Source organism: Hipposideros armiger, unplaced genomic scaffold (assembly GCF_001890085.2).
Source record: "Hipposideros armiger isolate ML-2016 unplaced genomic scaffold, ASM189008v1 scaffold_10, whole genome shotgun sequence".
NCBI lineage: Eukaryota > Metazoa > Chordata > Mammalia > Chiroptera > Hipposideridae > Hipposideros > Hipposideros armiger.
The window spans coordinates 220,807-242,914 of record NW_017731360.1 but is presented as its reverse complement, the minus strand read 5'-3'; the positions used below and the strand labels follow the sequence as shown (position 1 = coordinate 242,914).

General features: G+C 52.2%; 2 protein-coding genes across 2 annotated transcripts in view; both read left to right on the top strand.

The window, feature by feature from the left end:
* Nucleotides 1-22,108, top strand: part of LOC109390927 (bone morphogenetic protein 8B) — a 57,005-nt gene that overhangs the window by 8,747 nt on the left and 26,150 nt on the right. The window contains exons 2-3 of the mRNA XM_019658015.1: nucleotides 13,840-14,029; nucleotides 14,436-14,584. Coding sequence (XP_019513560.1) covers nucleotides 13,840-14,029; nucleotides 14,436-14,584 — 339 coding nt within the window. The remainder of the gene's footprint in view (nucleotides 1-13,839; nucleotides 14,030-14,435; nucleotides 14,585-22,108) is intronic.
* OXCT2 (3-oxoacid CoA-transferase 2) lies at nucleotides 16,781-18,637 on the top strand. Its single transcript, XM_019658001.1, is given in 6 exon segments — nucleotides 16,781-17,102; nucleotides 17,104-17,771; nucleotides 17,774-17,831; nucleotides 17,833-17,861; nucleotides 17,864-17,941; nucleotides 17,944-18,637. Coding segments are annotated over 6 exon segments (1,530 nt in total). The 5' UTR covers nucleotides 16,781-16,830; the 3' UTR covers nucleotides 18,369-18,637.

The following is a 22,108-nucleotide window of genomic DNA, read 5'->3' as shown; positions in this document are numbered from 1 at the left end:
AACACAGAAGATTCTATTCTCTTAGCTGCTCTGAGCTCGAGGAACAGGGTCTTTTAAAGTCTTACTTTTCGGTCAGAAACAAGACAGATTTGGGTTGCCTGGATGACTCTACATTTTGTCCAGGGCACAAAAATAGTTGAAGCCTTTGCTGGTGTCAGGCTGGTGGACGCAGGGTGTGGCATCTGGAGGTGTAGCCTGTAGGTGGTGGGCACAGGCCTCAGAAGTGGAAAGGCAGAAGTGTGGGCTGCCTCCTGCCCCCAGGGGGCCCTTCCCGCAAATGTGGGACCCGGAGATTGTTTCATCGGAGGTTGTTTGATCGGGGTCTGGAGGAGAAGGCCCACAGTCCCATTATCCCGCCGTGATTCATGATTGTTTATTGTTCCAGAAGCCACATTAAGGCGATACAGGAACTAAATTCATCTGTTGCTTCTTCAGACAGAAGCTGGTTCAGTGTTTGAACATTTTTGGCAGCTTTTATAATTTTGTGGAAAATAAACATTTAGAGGACCCTATTGAGCCAGTCATAACTTTGTCTGCTCATATTTTTGCCATTGTGTCCTTGGGATTATCAAGTCAAAGGGTGAATTCATATGTGTTTGCTAGGGTGTTGCAAGAGGATATTGTTAGATTCCTCTCCACAGCTTTCCTTCAGAATGCTCGTGGCTACGCTTACCTATTTCTTTCTCAAAAAAATGCCATACTGACCACCCTATGAAAGCACCCTGCACACTTTCCCATTACTCTTGAGCCCATAACCCTCTATATTTCACACACAATACCTGTGACATCCCTTATTTTACTTTTTTTTTGGCTGTTGTTTATATTCTGTCTCCCCCATTAGACTATAAACTCCATGAGTGCAAAGACCTGACTTATCGGTCTTGTTTACTCCTGTATCCCCAGTGTCTAGAACAGTCTTACACACAGTAAGAACTTGATACATTTGTGTGTAAATTGAACTTGATAAATTAATGAATAAATAAATTTGCAAATGAGTACATTGATTTAGAAAAACATTATTCAGAGCCTCCCCTTCCCTCCTTCCATGGCCTTGGAATTTCTGACATGGCCTTCTCACTGTATCTTGGCACAAAGTTTGGCCCATCCTGAACTCCTATTGAATGGCCACCCCAGCCAGTCCATTGGCTGACTGTTTGCAGAGCTGTCCATGGCCCCGTGAGGAAAGCTGGGCAGCGTCCTTATTCCTAGTTCACAGAGGAGGAGACGAGGCCAAGAGGGGAAGTGCGTGCCTGGTTGGTGCAGGGCCAGGTCCTGCAGTGACCGCTGGCCAGAGCGGTCTTTCCAAGCTGCCTAAAGCTGCCTGGCGAAAGCCGACTTGGTCTGCACAGTTAACAAGGAGATAGAGGGGTCAGAAAATGCTCCCCCAGAACACCACTTCTGGGAAACATCTCTCTGAACTCAAAGCTATCGCCACTGAAAAAGCTGCAAATCCACAGGTGTCCTCTTCCCACCCTCCCCACTGACAGTCTGATAAACGAGTTTACCCAGTTCCACGCTTCAGGAAATTTCAACAATTTTTGATGAAAATTATTTTCCTAAAAGTTTCCCACCCTCTGGAGCTTGCCTGGAAGAGCCAGGGTGGGCGGTTTCCTGTGCTGGAACTACTGGGTGGTTTATTGATTTCAAACCTACAGAACGGAAGTTTGGAACTGGGGTGTGTTCAGGTGAACAAGGTGCTCTTGGTTCAAGAGAGGGAGGCCGCATGGCTTTGTGCCCACACAGAGCTGGCAGGTTTGTGGTTTGTTCTCTCAGTCCCCGGATCCAACTGAAATGAGACAGAGATGCCCAGGGAGCCCCAGGACCCACGAGTCAGCCCCCGCTGTGCCTGGGGACAGATGCACTTACTGATGCTTTGAGAAGGGTCAGGCAAAGGGTGTGATGGAGTGACCCGTCCTCATCCTCTGTGTCACTCTATGACAGCCGACAATCCTGCAGATCGGGGATTCCTACACAGCCACGCAATGGAGGTGGTCTGTGTGGTCCCTGAATCCACCGGAATTGTCACCAAAGTGTGTGCGTGTGTGTGTGTGTGTGTAGGGAGGAGGGGAATCCTGTGTAGATTCATGGTGAGCATCACTCAGAGAAGGTGCCAAACCCTGCCCTCCACGCTGTGCCTGTGCAGCAGGACCCCGATGCCACCTGTGTCATGTTGCCTCTGAAACAGCCTGGCCTTGGGGGTCATTTGCTGCCTGTCCAGCACCCTGAAGGACAATGGACGTTCTATTTCTTCTCCCCGGCCTGGGGGTGAAATGCTCATCTTCTCCTGCCCAAACATGTGTGTCCACTGGCCCCACCCAGCACAGCTGTTTGCTTGTGCATCACTGGACCAGGTCCCCGCCGCGAGGACAGGAAGTACTCCCCACATCCGCTTCTGCCACCAGCCTGGTGACTTGTGGTCACTGAGCCCAGTAGCCTGAGAGAGAAGTTTTAAAAAGACTCACAGACATGTAATTAAAATCTCAGTGTTGGGTTTTGGGGAAGGCGCTGGACGGCTCCCACCCCTGCTCTCCGGAAACACAGATTTTTAGTGTTTGAAAGTGACAGTAGACTAAAGTGAGATGGCCCTAAATATACTGTCCTGGGCATTTCCGGGCACCTGGGGAAATGTGGGATTTATTCCTCATCCACGACCTCTTGCCCAGAGTGTTGGACCAGCACGCCCTACCCCTGCTGCCTCAGGTCCCCTCTTACCTGTGCTTTACTCTCACCTTTACCCACAGCTTCCACTCCACTCCAACCACCCCCTCCCCTGCTGCCCCAAACCCTGGCTCCCCACTGGCCAGAGGCACAGCCTACACTCCTAGGCCGGAGCTCCAATCCTCAGCAGTCATGTCATAGCTATGCTCACACCATACCCCACACTGCTGATATGTGCATGGCTCTGGCACTCCCAACCTGTGCATACAAGGTCCTCTCTGCCTGCAACGTCCTCCCCACCACCCCTCCGTTCTCCAAGACTGTCCCGTCCAACAAGGCCAGTTCAGATGTCACCTCCTCCTGGAAGCCTGCTCAGATTTCACCATGCCATGGGACCCTCCGACTCCCCCAGCACTTGGCAGGGCCTCTCCAGGAGCTGTCACTCCTGCCTTGCCTCTTCTTGTTCTTTTCTGTCTCTCCCTCTAACCCGCCTTCGTCCTTGACCTTGCTCCATGAGGAACCTGACATCGTTTCACCCTTTGCTGTGTTTCCTGGCTGTTGTTTTCCTGCCTGTGCTGTGTGCCCCTCAGCTCTAGGCCGTTGCTCACGCTGGTCCTTTTTCTGCAATGTTCCTCTCCCATGACATCGTGGCAAATGCACTCTTACCTTTCAAGTCCCAGCTCTAATGTGTGCTGTGAGCACTCGCTGTTTCCCACGTGCCATCCACGCACATCGGCAGACTCTGAAATGCACTGTCATCCCTACTCACCACCGTAGCCCTTTTCTGCCTTGGGCCTGATGTCCACCTCCCCGGAAGAGAGACCTGTCCCCTGCCTCATCTGTGGGTCCCAGAGCCAGCAGGGGGTCTGAGCCAGGGCCTGCTGGGTTTGGGGCTTGGTGGCCAGAAATGGAAGCTGCCCTTGTTGGCACCCACCGTGTGCCGGGCGCTGTGCTTGGCACCTCACTACAGGCCTCATGGGGCCCTCTCAGCACCCGGGGAGCAGAGCGTGGGGCCAAGCCCATTCCCCAAGGAGGGAATGCCCCCCTTCCCTGCTGCCCAAGTCCCTGGCTCCCACCAGGCCCTGCCACCCCAGAGCCTGAGCCCAGAACCAGGAGTGAGCGCCAACACGCTTTGTCTTGCAGTGGAGCTCGACCGCACCCTGGGCCACCAGGAGCCCCANTCACCTTTTTTGATTCTTTACTAGGGATTTTCATTTTTTTATTAATTCATTCAATAAATAGTCATGTGGTACCTGCTCTGTGTCAGCCACAGTTCTTAGCTACTGGGATGTGACAGTGAACAAAACAAGGTCCCTGCTCTCATGGAGCTGACCTGCTAGTTGGAGAGAAAAAGAACCAATACAGAAGCCATAAAGATGATTGTCAAGTGGTCTAGACAGTGACACTCCCTATCCGGAAACTGAGAGGGCATAGACAATGGAAGGACAGACAGGATCAGGGTTGGGATTTCTGACCTGGACTCAGACAGACAGAATTTGCACTTGGCTCCACCACCTACTCTCAGTGTAATTTTAACTTTCCCGTCCTCCTCTTGGAGCCTCAGTTTCCACTTCTGTAAAACGGAGACGCTCACGGTCCCCACCTATGGGGCTGCTCAGGGATCATGTGAGATGATGACCACATCTGATGACCACAGAACCTCCACATCTGTTCCTTCATTTGCATCTCACAGTTACTGTCACATCTTTGTTTTAAAAAGGAGACTGAGGCTCAGAGAAGTTAGGTGATTTTCCCAAGGCCACACAGCAGGTGGTCTCCCGGCCTGGACACCCTCTGCTTTTCTCCTACATAGAAGGTGCCTCTCCTCCCAGCCCGAGGCATGGCTCATCATTAGGTCCAGTAAGTGCTGCTGAATTGGACTGTATTGAATGTATGTTGTAAACTGAAAATCTTGTTTTTAAAGTGTCTTTATTGTTTTGGGGTTTATAGAGATAACACATGCTCATTATACAAAATTCAAACCACGCAGCAACATATAACATGAGTGCCCTGGGAGTCCCACTCCTACCCGCCAATCCCCTCAGGCAGCCACTTTTGATTTCTGTCATCATACATTCATTTGGTCTGTCGCTTCAACTTTGTGTAAATGGAATCATAAAGTACATACACTTGTGTCTAGTTTTTCATTCCACATAACTTTTCTGAGAGTCATCCATGATGTATCTGTAGTTCTTTTTTAGACATGAGTTCCATCACATTGCATGACGATAGCATATTTATCTGTTCTTATTAATGGATGTTTGGCTTGTTTCCAGTTTGGGGTTTGAATAAAGCTGCTCTGAGCATCCTTGTGCACATCTTTCTGTGGATATATTAAACCTGGATGCTTAGCCTGACTCTGCCACTTGGGAACTGTGAGACATTACACAGCTTCCTTCTAAAGCAGCGGGTCTCAACCTTCCTAATGCCGCGACCCTTTAATACAGTTCCTCATGTTGTGGTGACCCCCAACCATAAAATTATTTTCGTTGCTACTCTATAACTGTAATTTTGCTACTGTTATGAATCGTAATGTAAATATCTGATATGCAGGATGTATTTTCATTGTTACAAATTGAACATAATTAAAGCATAGTGATTAATCACAAAAACAATATGTAATTATATATTGTGAAATATTTATTTCTAATTACAAATAAATGAAATTTTGTCTTGAAGCATGGAGACGGATAGAGGAGCGGTGTCTCGGTTCCTAAGACCATCGAAAATATGTGTTTTCCGATGGTCTTAGGCGACCCCTGTGAAAGGGTCGTTCGACCCCCAAAGGGGTCGCGACGCCCCACAGGTTGAGAATCGCTGTTCTAAAGTCTCTGGCCTCACCTTTAAGACACCTTTAAGGTGTCTAAGGCCTACCCTCCAGGGTTGTGGAAGACTAAGAAAAATGCTCAGTGAGGCCAGCTGATGCCCGCCACATGGTAGGAACTTAGAAAACGGGAGCAGATACATTACATCCTACTTCAGTGCCTTCGCTCATGTGTACCCTCCACATAGAGTATACTCACCTCCATTCCTGCTTTTCAAAGGAGGTGGGCAAGAGTTTCCATAGATCTGACTCCTCCCACCTCCTACTCCTCCCAAAGAGACGGCTCCCTCCGTGCTCAGAGCCCAGTGCTCCACTGTGTGTTTCTCTGGGGATTCTAGTCGCTTTCTGCCTGCAGATTCAGGGGCACTAGTCCCTCTCTCTCCTCCTCCCCAGGAAACTATGAGTCACCTGAGAACAGGGACTGAATCTGACTCTTCATGACCCACCCCACCCGCTGTGCACCCCCAACCTCTGCGTGGAGGAAAGGAATTCAGTGGAGGAAAGGAATTCAGCGGGAGGCAGGGGGACCACGTGAAGGAGCCTGGCCTGGTCAGTGGGGCACAGCAGGGCCAGCCCTTCCTGTTTTCTCGGAAGCCGACGATGGGCGCAGCATGTCCCTGGGACCCCAGGTCCCCTCAGGGCCCTGCCCCCCAGGAGGAAGGGGGCTTCGGCAGGCATTCTCGGGGCACCTGCTGACAGAAGAGCCTGAAGACAGGTGACCCCCTCATCTCAGTATTGCCGCCGAGAGGAGCTCGAGGGCCACTCATTTTGCACCGGCTCCGAGTCAGAAAGTCCACATTAAAGGGCCCCTAACCTGACACGTGACCCCTGGCAAGTCTCTGCCCCTTCTGGGCCTCAGTTTCCCCTCTGTGCACGGTTGCCCGGAAGGCCATTCCAGCTCTGACTCAAGAATGTGCCCCCTCCCAGCCTCCTGATGGGCGCTCCTCCAGGGGTGAGGCACGGGGCAGGAGGTACACCCAGCCTGCCTCCTCACAGGAACTCATCCCCCGGGAGAGAGAGATGTGTCACCCAGGCCACATCTTTCTGGAAAACGCCCACAGGTCACTTCTCCCTCGGGGTTGGAAGTGGAGGAAGCGCATCCTTCTTGCTCACATCTCTTGGGTCTATTTTTGGCCTTGGCAGGCTTGATGTGGTGGACTGCGCGGGTGTTCCCTTTTAATTTGGGGTCTGAAACCGTCTGAGGCCCCGACCAGTAATTATGAGTGCAGAGCCATTTATGGAAACAGCTCTGAAAAAAGTCAGTAATGGGAACTCGCTAAAAATACCTCAGAAATGAAGCTGTGGGCCTGTTCTCGGCAGCGCTGAGATTTCTGGGTGGGAGGAAGCCCTTTGGGATGCAGAATTGATAGGTGATCAATTCTGTGGCTCCCCTGAGGGCCTGCCCAGGCCGTGGGGACCCGGGCCTTGTTTTAGGCCTCAAGTGGGCCCCTCGACCTCCGTCACCGGCAGGACCAGCCAGACAGGCCCAGCCCGTCCGCCTCCAGGGCCCTGGGGGAGCCTGGTCTCGACCTCAGGGGCCAGGCAAGTCCCACGGCAAAGTGAAAACATGGGTGGCCTCTGATGGAGACACGCTGGGACGTGGAAGCCACCACCAGACCAGCAGCGCTGCCCTTACCCAAGGACCTGTGGATGCTGGGCACGGAGCCACTGTCCTGGGGACCAGGAGCCCTTGGGGAGAAGGGGCTGGGGCCTCCCCTCTGAGCCCCTGGAACACAGGGGGCTTAATAAGTGGACCTGTGAGAGCCTCTAGTTTCCACCCCACATTGTCTAGTCCCTGCCCTCAAATTGCTCACCGTCCAGCGGGGCAGATGAACCAGGGACAGAGGCCCCTGGGGTGTGTGAAAGGGCGAGATCTGCAGGCTGATCTGTGTGGGGTCAGAGGAGGACAAGGGGCTTTCACAGCTGCGCTGAGAGGAAAGCCGCCTTAGACACGGTGGGAGGGGGGCCAGCCAGGAGAGAGCGGCTCGAGGAGGACCTGGGGAGGCTGTTGGCAGCCAGGAGGCCAGGAGGCCATGTGCATGAGATGGGCCGGCTCAGGGGGCCTGGAATGCAGAGCCGAGTTTAGGCCCCTCCTGGGGAAGGATTGAGGGCAGGAAGGATGGACGAACACAGAAGATTCTATTCTCTTAGCTGCTCTGAGCTCGAGGAACAGGGTCTTTTAAAGTCTTACTTTTCGGTCAGAAACAAGACAGATTTGGGTTGCCTGGATGACTCTACATTTTGTCCAGGGCACAAAAATAGTTGAAGCCTTTGCTGGTGTCAGGCTGGTGGACGCAGGGTGTGGCATCTGGAGGTGTAGCCTGTAGGTGGTGGGCACAGGCCTCAGAAGTGGAAAGGCAGAAGTGGGGGCTGCCTCCTGCCCCCAGGGGGCCCTTCCCGCAAATGTGGGACCCGGAGGTTCTTTAATCGGGGCCTGGAGGAGAAGGTCCTGCGATTCTGTATTTTCCTGCAGCCAAGGAAGGGAATTAAGAAAGTAAACACTTGGAGTGTTTTTTCAAGGGGAGCTTTGTAGAAAATAAGGTATCTGTGGAAGCAGTGGTGGCATCGTCTGTCCCGGGCCCTGGCCTGGGTCCATAGAGCTGTCTGTCAAGTCTCTGTTAGCCACAGGAAACTCCAGGGGGCTTCCAACCCACCTCACAAGGTCATGCACCGTCCCGGCATCAGCAGCAGTTGAACTTCATCAAATTCTTGCTAAGTCAAAGAGATCCTTTGAATCACTGTGCTGAGTTATTGAGGACTGAGAAACGGAATTGCTTGCGTGTGAACTGCCCTTGCCTGCTGCTCTAGACCCACTTTGGACACCTCGCCCCTAGACCACTAGATTTCAGCCCCACCAGCCTCCTGGATGTTTCCGAAACATGCAGGGCTCCTTTTCCTCCTCCAGATTGACTCCTTTTCCCCCTCATTTACCAGGTTTTAGAATAATGAATTGATTATTCACCAAGGCAGTCGTTCTCAACCTCACAAGAGACGTTTGGCAATATCTGGAAACAGTTTTGGTTGTCACAGCTGGGGAGGGGACAGTGGTGTCAGTGGCATCTAGTGGGTAGAGGCTGGGGATGCTGCTAAATCTTCTATTATACACAGGACAGTCCCCCACAGCAAAGAGTATTTGTCCCAGAATATCGATAGTGCCAGGAGTGAGAACTCCTGTCTAAAAAAAGACCGATGTTTTATGATGAGGGTGATGATGAACTAATAGACATTAACATATGTGATGAGTTTCAATCGGCTGTAGTTGCTATTCTCTACGGTGCTCAAATTGTCCCTTCTTTGACCGTTACGAAGCCTCTTCAGTTTGGCTTCTGAGTACTTTAACTCCTTCCTAGGAATTTCTGACAGCTTCCTCATTTCTGGTATGGTCCAGGCTTTGCTCATGCATTTCCTGCCCTGAGTGGGAAATCGGCTGGTTCTCCAAGAGCCCTGTGCCCTGTAGTGGAGTGTGTTCTGAGACTGCGCTCTGAGCATTACCGCTCCCACTGTCCCTGCGTGGCCATTGTTCAGGGGCTTTTTCAGTGGACAAAGGGAGGGAATAATATTTTCTAAGAGAAAAAAAAATCATGACATCAGACTATTTTTGCAGTTCAAATTTAGTATTTTAGGCTTTTATTTAAATTTTTGAATTTTATATTTCTGTTTTCTTTTTCACTGAATAACTGAGTCTTAACAATACTAATATACTGACTGTTTGCTTTGTCCTACAATTTTATGTGCTTAGAAGGGGACGTCACTTCTGTGGTATTCTCCAAAATCCATAACTTCAATCTAATCATGAAAAAACATCATGTAAATCCACATCGAGGGACATGCCACAGAATAATAACAAGGAAAGACTTAGCAATTGTTACAGATCAGAGGAGACCAAGGACACCAGACAACTAAATGGAATGTGGGATCCTAGATTGAATCCTGGAACAGAAGAAAGGACATTCGTGGTGAAACTGGTAAAATTCAAGAAAAGCCTATAGTTTAGTTAGTGGTATTGCATCAATATCAGTGTCCTGGTTTTGATCATTACACTGTGGCTTGCTTGTGTAAGATGCCAACCGCAGGGGAACCTGGGTAAAGAGCCTATGGGAAGTGTCCGTACTATTCTTGCAGCAACTTTTCTCTAAGTCTATTATAGATACATCTATTCATAAATAATCTAAAATTATTTCAACATAAAGTGACTCCCCCACGCCCTCCCGGCACTAGCCCGAGCGCCATCCCTCTTTTGATGTCCTTCATAGCGCTCATCACCTGCAATGCTCTTGTTTGTTTACTTTCCTGTTTGCGCCCTGACTTCCCCGCTACACTGTAAACTCCCCGGGGGCAGGGCTGGTCTGTCTTGTTGCCTGCACCTTTCCCAATGCCTAAATCATGGCTTGCACTCAATAAGCACTGCTTTCAAATAGTGTTGACTGAATGAATTACTATTCCTGGATGTGATCAAGAAAAATGAATAGAACAAAATGAGTTTTCCTAGAAAGCCTCCAGAACATGAGAAGATAGCATAGTCAGGAGTCATCTCCCACATACCCAAAGGGGAAATTATGGGACCCCCCCCATTAGTCATCCCTGCCCCAGATGTTGCAGACGAGGGAAATAATTTACTACCCAGAAACCTTGCTCCAAACATCAGTGGCTCCCTTCACCTCCAGTGCCACCACGGAGAGAGGATTCCGGGCAGGGCATATCTCAGATGGCCGGAATCCAGAACATAGGCCAAGCAGGAAGCAACCCCTACCCCTCACCCAGCCTGTCTGAATCTGCCAGGGGACCCGGGAATGAACTTCCCAACCCCACAACCGGCAGCAAAATTTTACTGGGAAAACCCGAAAATTCACATTGTACAGACCTTGGCCTTTCCCATAAATTTCCTCTGTGGACCATCTAACAATAGCAGTGGGGTGAGGAGCAGTGACAGGCCAAGTCCATCTTGGTTTTTACGCCGTTCTTTCGGCATCAGATGGTGGATGGCTCTCCACTGCGATAGAAGGTGCCCAGATGGGGGTCAGGACTCCTGGGTTCCATCTCCACATGTGTACATACATGGGAGGAGAACGTATGTGGTGATCTCTGTCCCTTGAGCACTGATGTTTTGGAATCTTCAGCACTTTCATGAAGAGAGGGTCAATTTTTGTTCTGTGCCTGAGCCAGAACTTGGGCGACAGCCCTAGTGGCATTGCGGAGGGGCTGCCTCTCCGAGCCTGGACATCTTTGGGGGATTCCAGACCCTGGTTATGAGGAAGGTGGAGCCTGGACATGAAGGGACACTGAAAATAAAATGCTCCTGAATACTGTATTAGAGGCATTTGCTGGACCATAACTGAGTCCTGGCTGCAAGAGCAAGCATGGCTTTTTACAGTTGCATTTACAGTTTCACTCAGGTGGTCATTTTGCAGATGTGGGTGCTGAGGCCCAGAGGATCAATGTCTTGACAAAGGTCAGGCGGGTGAAAAGGAGGCCCTCAGACGCTGTCCAAATGCCTTTCAGTTGAATCGATACATCTGATGTTATATAATCTTTCATTTCATACTTTATTCAGAAAAAAGAATGCTAAGTGTCTCTCTCCTTCTCCTGACACCCCAGGGCTCTTGAGTTTCACACATGGCAGATGTCATCACTTTGCTACATCGATTACATTATGAAATGAGAGGTCACTACCCCTCCCCGGCTCCTAAGGCATGGCCACTGCTCCTATCTCATAATCCCTGCTCTTTACAAAGTCCTTTACAGCCCTGTGTGGAAGGGCTCCTCGTGGCCCCACTACACAGGTGAGGAGCTCGCAGGGAAAGCACCTGCTCAGGACCAGGATCCCCAGCCACAGGCCAGAGCATCTGTGCTTCTCAGTGATGGTTTAGTGGCTAAAGCGGGTGCTACCTGCCTGGGGACTACCATAGGGACCAACCCAGGTCCCAGCAAATGCTTTTCCTCACTCAGCTTCTGAGAAATATCTTTCCTAACCCAAAGGGGCAACCGCTGAAAAGATGTACATCCACCAAAAGATGTCCCACCAATGAAAGGGGACACTCCCTTTGGCCCATTACAGTAATGTCTAGTTTAATGGTGCATTTAATGCTGCCCTCCAGGAAGTTATCAATTTCTGATGAAAAGCATTATCTTCCTAAAAGTTTCCCACCCTCTGGAGCTTGCCTGGAAGAGCCAGGGTGGGCGGTTTCCTGTGCTGGAACTACTGGGTGGTTTATTGATTTCAAACCTACAGAACGGAAGTTTGGAACTGGGGTGTGTTCAGGTGAACAAGGTTCTCTTGATTCAAGAGAGGGAGGCCGCATGGCTTTGTGCCCACACAGAGCTGGCAGGTTTGTGGTTTGTTCCCTCAGTCCCCGGATCCAACTGAAATGAGACAGAGATGCCCAGGGAGCCCCAGGACCCACGAGTCAGCCCCCGCTGTGCCTGGGGACAGATGCACTTACTGATGCTTTGAGAAGGGTCAGGCAAAGGGTGTGATGGAGTGACCCGTCCTCATCCTCTGTGTCACTCTATGACAGCCGACAATCCTGCAGATCAGGGATTCCTACACAGCTACGCAATGGAGGTGGTCTGTGTGGTCCCTGAATCCACCGGAATTGTCACCAAAGTGTGTGCGTGTGTGTGTGTGTGTGTAGGGAGGAGGGGAATCCTGTGTAGATTCATGGTGAGCATCACTCAGAGAAGGTGCCAAACCCTGCCCTCCACGCTGTGCCTGTGCAGCAGGACCCCGATGCCACCTGTGTCATGTTGCCTCTGAAACAGCCTGGCCTTGGGGGTCATTTGCTGCCTGTCCAGCGCCCTGAAGGACAATGGACGTTCTATTTCTTCTCCCCGGCCTGGGGGTGAAATGCTCATCTTCTCCTGCCCAAACATGTGTGTCCACTGGCCCCACCCAGCACAGCTGTTTGCTTGTGCATCACTGGACCAGGTCCCCGCCGCGAGGACAGGAAGTACTCCCCACATCCGCTTCTGCCACCAGCCTGGTGACTTGTGGTCACTGAGCCCAGTAGCCTGAGAGAGAAGTTTTAAAAAGACTCACAGACATGTAATTAAAATCTCAGTGTTGGGTTTTGGGGAAGGCGCTGGACGGCTCCCACCCCTGCTCTCCGGAAACACAGATTTTTAGTGTTTGAAAGTGACAGTAGACTAAAGTGAGATGGCCCTAAATATACTGTCCTGGGCATTTCCGGGCACCTGGGGAAATGTGGGATTTATTCCTCATCCACGACCTCTTGCCCAGAGTGTTGGACCAGCACCCCCCACCCCTGCTGCCTCAGGTCCCCTCCTACCTGTGCTTTACTCTCACCTCTACCCTCAGCTTCCACTCCACTCCAACCACCCCCTCCCCTGCTCCCCACTGGCCAGAGGCACAGCCTACACCCCTAGGCCGGAGCTCCAGTCCTCAGCAGTCATGTCATAGCTATGCTCACACCCATACCCCACACTGCTGATATGTGCGTGGCTCTGGCACCCCCAACCTGTGCATACAAGGTCCTCTCTGCCTACAACGTCCTCCCCACCACCCCTCCATTCTCCGAGACTGTCCCGTCCAACAAGGCCAGTTCAGATGTCACCTCCTCCTGGAAGCCTGCTCAGATTTCACCATGCTATGGGACCCTCCGACTCCCCCAGCACTTGGCAGGGCCTCTCCAGGAGCTGTCACTCCTGCCTTGCCTCTTGTTCTTTTCTGTCTCTCCCTCTGACCCGCCTTCGTCCCTGACCTTGCTCCATGAGGAACCTGACATCGTTTCGCCCTTTGCTGTGTTTCCTGGCTGTTGTTTTCCTGCCTGTGCTGTGTACCCCTCAGCTCTAGGCCGTTGCTCACGCTGGTCCTTTCTCTGCAGTGTTCCTCTCCCATGACATCGTGGCAAATGCACTCTTACCTTTCAAGGCCCAGCTCTAATGTCAGCTGTGAGCACTCGCTGTTTCCCACGTGCCATCCATGCACATCGGCAGACTCTGAAATGCACTGTCATCCCTACTCACCACCGTAGCCCTTTTCTGCCTTGGGCCTGATGTCCACCTCCCCGGAAGAGAGACCTGTCCCCTGCCTCATCTGTGGGTCCCAGAGCCAGCAGGGGGTCTGAGCCAGGGCCTGCTGGGTTTGGGGCTTGGTGGCCAGAAATGGAAGCTGCCCTTGTTGGCACCCACCGTGTGCCGGGAGCTGTGCTTGGCACCTCACTACAGGCCTCATGGGGCCCTCTCAGCACCCGGGGAGCAGAGCGTGGGGCCAAGCCCATCCCCCAAGGAGGGAATGCCCCCCTTCCCTGCTGCCCAAGTCCCTGGCTCCCACCAGGCCCTGCCACCCCAGAGCCTGAGCCCAGAACCAGGAGTGAGCGCCAACACGCTTTGTCTTGCAGTGGAGCTCGACCGCACCCTGGGCCACCAGGAGCCCCACTGGAAGGAGTTCCGCTTTGACCTGACCCAGATCCCAGCAGGGGAGGCGGTCACAGCTGCTGAGTTCCGGATTTACAAGCTGCCCAGCACCCACTTACTCAACAGGACCCTCCTCGTCAGCATGTTCGAGGTGGTCAGGGAGCGGGCCAACAGGTGCCTACTCTGCACCCCAAGTCCCGGTCAAGCCTCTGTCAGTGTGTCTGACCCAGCCCCTCAGGTGGGGGGCGGGGGACGACATTTCCCAGAGGACAGAGGGGAGCTTCCTGGGAGCGCACCCTCACAGCACCCTGGGGAGAGGCCCAGCATCACTCATGGCTTCAAGTGCCCACCCTGCCGTCCTGGCTGTGGGACCTTGGATGGGTCATTGAGCTCCCAAGCCTCAGTTTCCCCATCTGTCCACCGGCACGGTAACACCTTTCTGCGGTAGATCAGTGAGATAAAGCACATCAGGTGCCCAGCCCAGAGCCAGGAGGGTTGATGTCCCACTAATGGTCCCCCAGCACTGGAAATGCGGAGGCAGCTGTGCCGGCTTTGGTTAATTGTTTTTTCGTATCCACAGGGAGTCTGACTTGTTCTTTTTGGATCTTCAGACGCTCCAAGCCGGGGACGAGGGCTGGCTGGTGTTGGATGTGACAGCAGCCAGTGACGGCTGGTTGCTGAACCGTAACAAGGACCTGGGACTCCGCCTCTATGTGGAAACGGAGGATGGTAAGACGGGTCGGGCAGCGAACCTTCTCCTGGGCGCTCCTCCAAGGCTACTGGCAGCAGGCACAGCTGGAGCCCCCTCAATTGGCCTGGAGCCCACCCCTTTCTCATCTGGCCACTGGGGTGATAATGCCCTCCCCACTGCAGGGTCGGTGGGATAAAGAGGGCAAGGTTCCCACGATTCCGGACAGCAGGAGGCCCTGACCAGCGGTGGTTTCCCTCCTGTCCTTCTGCAGAACCAACATTGGAGTTGCTAAGAGAGTGACTCCATGCTTTCTCTCCCCAAGAAATGGGCGATTCTTGCTCTGTGGAGCCGCCTTCTACTTTTGGAGTTTCCGTACTGGGCAGGGCACAAGGGGAAGCGGTTACACCCTCAGGCTCTGGGTTTGAATCCCAGCTCTGCAGCTTTCTACTCTGTAACCTTGGCAGGTTACTCATCTTTCCAAACCTCCGTTTTCTCATCTGCAGAAGGAGGATTCATGCATTCATTCAATCACCAGGTATTTGAGGGGGAGAGCCTCCTTTATGCCAGGCAATGGGAATAGAAAGCATGAAAGTGGGCACAGGACTGGCGTGTTAGACTACAGCAGGGGCCGCCATGGCCGGAGCAGAGCTGGCCAGGGAGAGGTTGGGAGGAGAGGAGATTGAGAGAGTCAGGCAGGGGCATTCTGAGTTACGATAAACCAGGGCAAGGGGTGGAGTTTCTAGGGAGCACTTGAATTTAATAGCAGTGGAGGATGGCAGGATCTGATTCAGGTTTTTACAGAAGACCCCTCTGAGACACCCCCCTCAAGGAGGTGTGGCACCACTCCCACGCCTTCAGTGTGGGTTACGCTCAGTGACTGACTTCCCAGAAGGACAGTATGGAGCAGGGCGGGGCGGTAACTTATTGGTGGACACAGCTGGCCAGCACCACCTCAGCCAGGTGATCAAGGTTCCCGTGAATAAGTCATGTGGCTCCTGTGTACCCTGGATAGGATGGGATGAGAACGGCACTGCTCCTTGGTGCATCTTCTCCCAAACCCCTTTCTACCAATTCTACCTTTCTACCTTTCTACCAATGAGAAAAACATCAGACAAACCCAAGTGAAGGACGTCCTACAGAACGCCTGACACGTACCTCTCAAAACTGTCAGGGTCATCAAAAACAAGGAAAGCCTGAGAAACTGTCACAGCCCAGGAAAGGCCTATGGAGACAAGACATCTCAATGTAATGTGGGATCCTGGATGGGATCCTGGAAGCGAAAGAGGACTTTGGAGAAGATAATGCAATCTGAATAAATCGGGGTGTTTAGTAAATAAGATTCCAATATTGGTTCATTAGTTGTGGCATATATACCATATTATATACCACAGTAATTTAAATGTTAACATGTCCTGGGGGACACTATGTTTGGGTATATGGGAACTCTACACTATCTTCGCAATTTTTCTGTAAATTTCAACTATTGTTAAGTAAAAACTTTATCTTATGTATAAAATAAACACCCCTATGACCTCGGTAGGATGTATGAACTGTGAGGACAAAAATGAAGTGAACCAGAGAGTTCAGGACCCAGTGTCCAGGTGAGCGCTGTGAGGGGCTTGTTGGTAGCAGTGGAAATGGAGAAAAGTGTATAGAGGGATCATGGATAGCGTGGATGCAGCCAGTGGATTTTTTTTTTCCCTTTTTGCCTGAATTGGGGGAAAATACAGGAGGGGTAGGTTTGAGGTAGGAAAAAAGGAGTTCTCTCTGGGGCTGATATCACTGAGAGCTTGGCAGGTGTCCATGAAGTGTTATTCCAGGAGAGATGGGTGCTGGAGACACAGGCGTGGGAACCACTGACATATAAGTGGATTAGAGCCGAGGGACTGGAGCAAGTCTCCTTGGGAAGGAGCGAAGTGATGGAGCAGGAAGGGGACCGACAGCCGAGTCTTCTTTCCCTGAGTGGCACGGACTCGGGGCCTACTTGCGCCCCAGACCCGAGCAGGCAGCGCGGTCGAGACTCCCTCCGTGTCGGGGCGGACAGTCCCCGGGACAGGTCCCGCCGCCGCCCGCCGTTCCCGGGACAGACGGCTCAGCGCCTCTGGTGCCCTTGGGTGGGTCAGAGACAAAAGCCGGACGGCGTGGGGGGACCAGCAGGCCGGCTCGTCGCTGCCCTGCTTTGTGACTCGCGGCCCGGGGCGCACCAGCCACACCCCCCCCTCCCTCCCCACCCCCACGCCTTTCCCTGGCGGACAAGCCAGAACCGGAGCAGACGGAGCAGACGATGGCCGCCCTGCGGCTCCTGAACTCAGCGCCGGGGGGCCATGTGCCCACTGGCGGCTCCGGGCCCGCGCGGGTCAACCGCGGCGTCTGCGGCTTCCCCACGAGCGCTCGTGCGCGCGCCGAGTTCTACACGGATCCCGTGGAGGCCGTGAAGGACATTTCGGATGGGGCGAAAATCATGGTCGGCGGCTTCGGGCTCTGTGGGATTCCGGAAAGCTTGATCGGGGCGCTGCTCAAGACCCGCGTACAGGACTTGATCGTGGTCCGCAGCACCGGGGGCGGGCGACTTCGGGCTGCGCCTTTTACTGGCGACTAAGCAGATCAACCGCATCATCTGCTCCTGCGTGGGCGAGAACGCGCTCTGCGAGCACCAGTCCTGGGCGGGCGAGCCGGAGCTAGAGCTGACGCCCCCGGGCACCCGGGCCGAGCGCATCCTCGCGGGCGGGGCCGGGGTGCCGGCCTTCTACACGCCCACGGCCTACGGGATCCTCGGTCAGGGAGGAGGCGCCCCCATCAGGTACGACCGGGATGGCCACACCGCCATCATGAGTCAGCCCAGAGAGGTGAGGGAGCTTCACCGGGAACACGATCCTTTGGAGCACGCCATCACGGCGGATTTTGCTTTGGTAAAAGGGTGGAAGGCCGACCGCGCAGGAAACATCATCTTCAAGGGCAGCGCCAGGAATTTCAACGTGCCCATGTGCAAGGCTGCAGAAACCTCCGTGGTAGGGGTGGAAGAAATTATAGACGTGGGGTCGTTTGCCCCGGAAGACATCCAAGTTCCTAATGTTTATGTAGATCGCGTGATACTGGGGGCCAAATACGAGAAAATAATTAAGCATTTAACAATCCGGACAGAGGAAGACGGAAAAGACATGTCTGTGAATGACCCAAGGGTGCGAATCATCAAACGGGCAGCTCTTGAGTTTGAGGATGGCGTGTATCCAATTTGGGCGTAGGGATCCCCCTTCTGGCCAGCAACTACCTCAGCCCCAACGTAACTGCACCTTCACAGTGAAAATGGAATCCTGGGAGTCCATTTCCATTAAAAGAGGAGATTGATGCAGATATCATCAACGCGGGGAAGCAAACGGTCACCATCCTTCCTGGGGGCTGCTTTTCTTCAGCGATGACTCATTTGCCATGATCCGAGGGGCGCACATCCATCTAACCATGCTAGGAGCCATGCAGGTTTCCAAATACGGTGACCTGGCTAACTGGATGACCCCCGGGAAGAAGGTGAAGGGAATGGGGGGTGCCATGGATTTGGTGTCCGGCCCCAAGACCAAAGTGGTGGTCTCGCAGCACTGCACCAAGGCCAATCAACACACAATCTTGGAGAAATGCACGATGCCCCTGACTAGGAAGCGGTGCGTGGACCGAATCATCACGGAAAAAGCCGTGTTTGACGTTCACAAGAAAGGACTGACGCTGACTGAGCTCTGGGAAGGCCTGACCGTGGAGGACATCAGAAAGAGCACCGGCAGCGCCTTCGCTGTCTCACCTAATCTCAGGCCCATGCAGCAGGTGGCGACCTAACCCGGAAGGAGACCGTGGTCAGAGGCTCGCTTCATTTTCACCTCCCAGGATTTCATCCAAAGGAAGTCAGGAATTATACTTCTCCTGTTCACAAGCAGTCAGCTGACCCGTTTTCTCCTGGCATCTCAGACTTTCTACACCCACATAGACTTTATTCTCTCGTGAGGGGTATGACTTTAATTAAAACAAAAGGAAAACATAAAAGTTTGTTTTGTGTGTTCCGTGAGTGCTAAGAAAGCTCTGCCACAGTCACTGAGGACTGCGATGTTTACGTTAAATCTGTGTAGCTTGAGATGATCCCGCAGGAAGGATTTCGTGGAAATGCCTTCCCTCATGAATAAATCATGAATGTAGCGCAGGAAATGATGAGGGAATAAGCTAAGAGTATAGTTAAGACACCATTTTACTAGTGCTATGAAAAACATACAAACATAAATGTCAATTTGTGATCAGAAGACATGCTATCTGAATGAAAGAATTTTTTTCCTTTGGCCCCTCTGACTTTTCTTCCGGGGCCTTTCATTTTGTTGCTAAATTTTGTTTCCCTGTAGCCTCACCTCCTCCCCCCATATGCTTCCTCGTCATAGCTAAATAGATGGTCCCTAGAAGGAAAGCAAGGCTGCCTCGGTGGGACAGTGACCTGGTTATGGGAGCAACCAAAGGGAGAGAGGCTGTTGGTGCTAGCATGCCACCAGGAAGTTTCCTCTAGAAATAAACAGCCCACCTGTGTATTGCCAAGTGCTGCGGTTTATGATAGGAGGCGTTCTAGAAACCGATGGAGTTAGATGGGTTTTTTCATCTTAACTCACAGTGTTCCTGCGTTCACCTGAACAGACTCTTAGATCCTTTCTCTCTGTTTTAGAACCCAAACTGGTCTCTTGTTAATATTCCCTTATAATCCAAGAGGGGCTGTGACGTATTTCATCTTGAATCCGTAGTCTGAACGACTAGGAAGAAAAAAATAAAAGTTTGTGTGGCAAGGGTCAAAGCTTGTAAAGGAGTGTGCACCCTCAGTGTCGCTCTAGGGGGCGCACAATTGTCATGAGCATGTGAGCTAGAGCAAGAAATTACAGCTGGTCAAGAAAGGCCTTTCAGAGAGGCCTCACTGGGGTCTCACCTGGAAGGAAGGGGCAGATACTGGAATGGAGAGATGGGAGACAGCGCTGACTGAGGGGACAGTATGTGGGAGTGGGGGGAAGTGGCAAGGGACCATGACCAGGTTGTTGGGCCAGGGGTAGGAGTTGGAATGGGATGTCAAGTGGACAGTGGGATACCTTTGGGGGCTTCTGGGGCTGGGGACCTGATGTGCCCTGTGTGTCAGGAGAACTTTCCAGCAGCAGCGTGGAACAGGCAGAGGCTTCCAGGGGCAGACAAGTTACAGAGCTGTTAAGATAGTAGAAAGAAGAAAAAGGGTTGAGCTCCCCGTCCTCATGTGATGAAGCAACCTAAGAGACAAAAACAGACCTGGTCCACACCTAGGATTCCCTCCAAGGTTTCAACCAGGCAGGGATCCTGGGCTCCAGAGGCTCCTCAGCTCCCAGCTCTGCCTTTCTGGAATGGGACCTGTCAGAGCTGGGCAACCTAGGGGCCACCAACAAGACAGCGTGGGCCTTTTCGCAACCGGCTGGAGGCAGGGAGCCTGCCCAAATACTGGGTTGAGCAAAAAGCAGAGCTGAATGGGACGGGGCACTCGGGTCTGGAAGGGGGGGGTGGGCAGAGGGTCCTTTCCCAGACCTCCCAGATTAGGATCTCTGGAAGACCAGGTGTCAGTCCCCTGGCCATCCCCCGCAGCCAGGCCTCTGCACAGTTTGCTGGGGAAGGATAGGATTGTCCTGGCTCTGTTGAAGATTGCTTAGGACCTTGAATAGATACTGCTTTCACTGGGCATTAGTTTCTGCTTCTGTAAAATGGGAACCTAGGATCAGCTGCTTCCAACGATCTTCAGTCAGGCTCACCTGGCCTGTGAGAGCGTCCAAAGGGCTCCCCAGCGCCCACACAGGCCTGGCTCAGTGGTGCCCTGAGAGGACTTGCCTAATTGATCTAATAATATGTCATTGTCTCCGCATCCAGGAGACCCCAGTGAGATCCTTGAACAGGCAAATGCGCAAAGAAAATCAAACAGTGAACACAGCCTCAGGGGACCAATCAGCCCCCTGGCCCCTCAGTGGACATAGCTCTCCAAAGAACAGACAGGGCAGCGGCACACACAGGCCCGGAGGCCATCCCCATGTGTCAGCCGGCTGTGAAGCTTCACTTCAGCGCGTGTTGATGACGGTCACCTGCCCGCTCCTGTCTGCTCTGTTGCTTCCTCGTCCGCGCTTTCCCCCTCTGTTCGCAGAGCTTTCATGTGTCTTATGGCTCTGCACCTCAGGGCTGTGACTTGTCATGACCCAAACTCTCCCGAATGGCTTCTGTCTAGGGTCCTTCCAGCATCAACTGCAGGCACAGCCTCCTGTCTAAGCAGGGCCAGTCCTGAGTGGAGCCTCTGATAGGCCCAGCACATTGTTTTGTGGCAGGTGATGTCATAGGTCAAAGGTTAGCCTCAAGATTAATTCTTGTTCAACCCACGATGGCCCATGGACACAGGTCTAAAGCACAGCTGTTTAAGAGCTGACCTTTGAGCAGGACTGTGGGTAGGGCAGGCAATGTCCTTGACTGTAGTATATAATGAAGAATCATATTAGACCTGTTAATAGATATATATAGGTATAATATAATAGGTATAATAGATACATATAATAGGTATAATACATATACCTACGTATGCATACATATGAGGTCGGGCAATCAAGTTCGCAGAATTGTTGCAATGATGTTGCTCACCTTTTTTGATATCAGAGGGATTATTCATTATGAATTTGTACCAACTGGACAAGCAGTTAACCAAGTTTACTATTTGGAAGTGCTGAAAAGGCTGCGTGAAAAAGTTAGACAATCTGAACTTTTTGCAAACAATTCATGGCTCTTGTATCACGACAATGCATCAGCTCACACGGCACTGCCTGTGAGGGAGTTTTGAGCCAGTAAACAAATAACTGTATTGGAATACCCTCCCTACTCACCTGATCTGGCCCCCAGTGACTTTCTTTACCCGAAGATAAAGAAAATATTGAAAGGAAGACATTTTGATGACATTCAGGACATCAAGGGTAGTATGACAACAGCTCTCATGGCCATTCCAGAAAAAGAGTTCCAAAATTGCTTTGAAGGGTGGACTGGGCGCTGGCGTCAGTGCATAGCTTCCCAAGGAGAATATTTCGAAGGTGACCATACTGTATTCAACAATAAGATATGTAGCACTTTTTCTAGGATGAGTTCGTGAACTTAATTGTTAGACCTCGTATGTGCACTGTATATATAAATGCATGCATGTGTGTTTCTGTATGTACAGACATGTGTGCATGTACATATGTAGGTATCAGTGTTGCAACATTGAGGGGAAATGTACACGGCGGTGGAACACTTGGCACTGTATTTTAAGAAACAGAGAAGTGGGCCAGCCAGTGGCGCGTTGGTTAAGAACTGGCTTGGGACGCCAGAGGGCCCCGGTTCGGATCCCACATATGAGGGCCAGTGACACTGCCCTCCACAGTTAAGATGCTGAACAACAGCTCAACCTGGAGCTGGGCTGCTGTGAGTTGCCGGCAAAGGCGTAGGCTGCAGCCCCTGCTGCAGTGGGTTGCCATGGGCTACCGTATGTAGCCAGCAGCCAGCGTGAGCGGCCAGCAGCCACAGTGAGT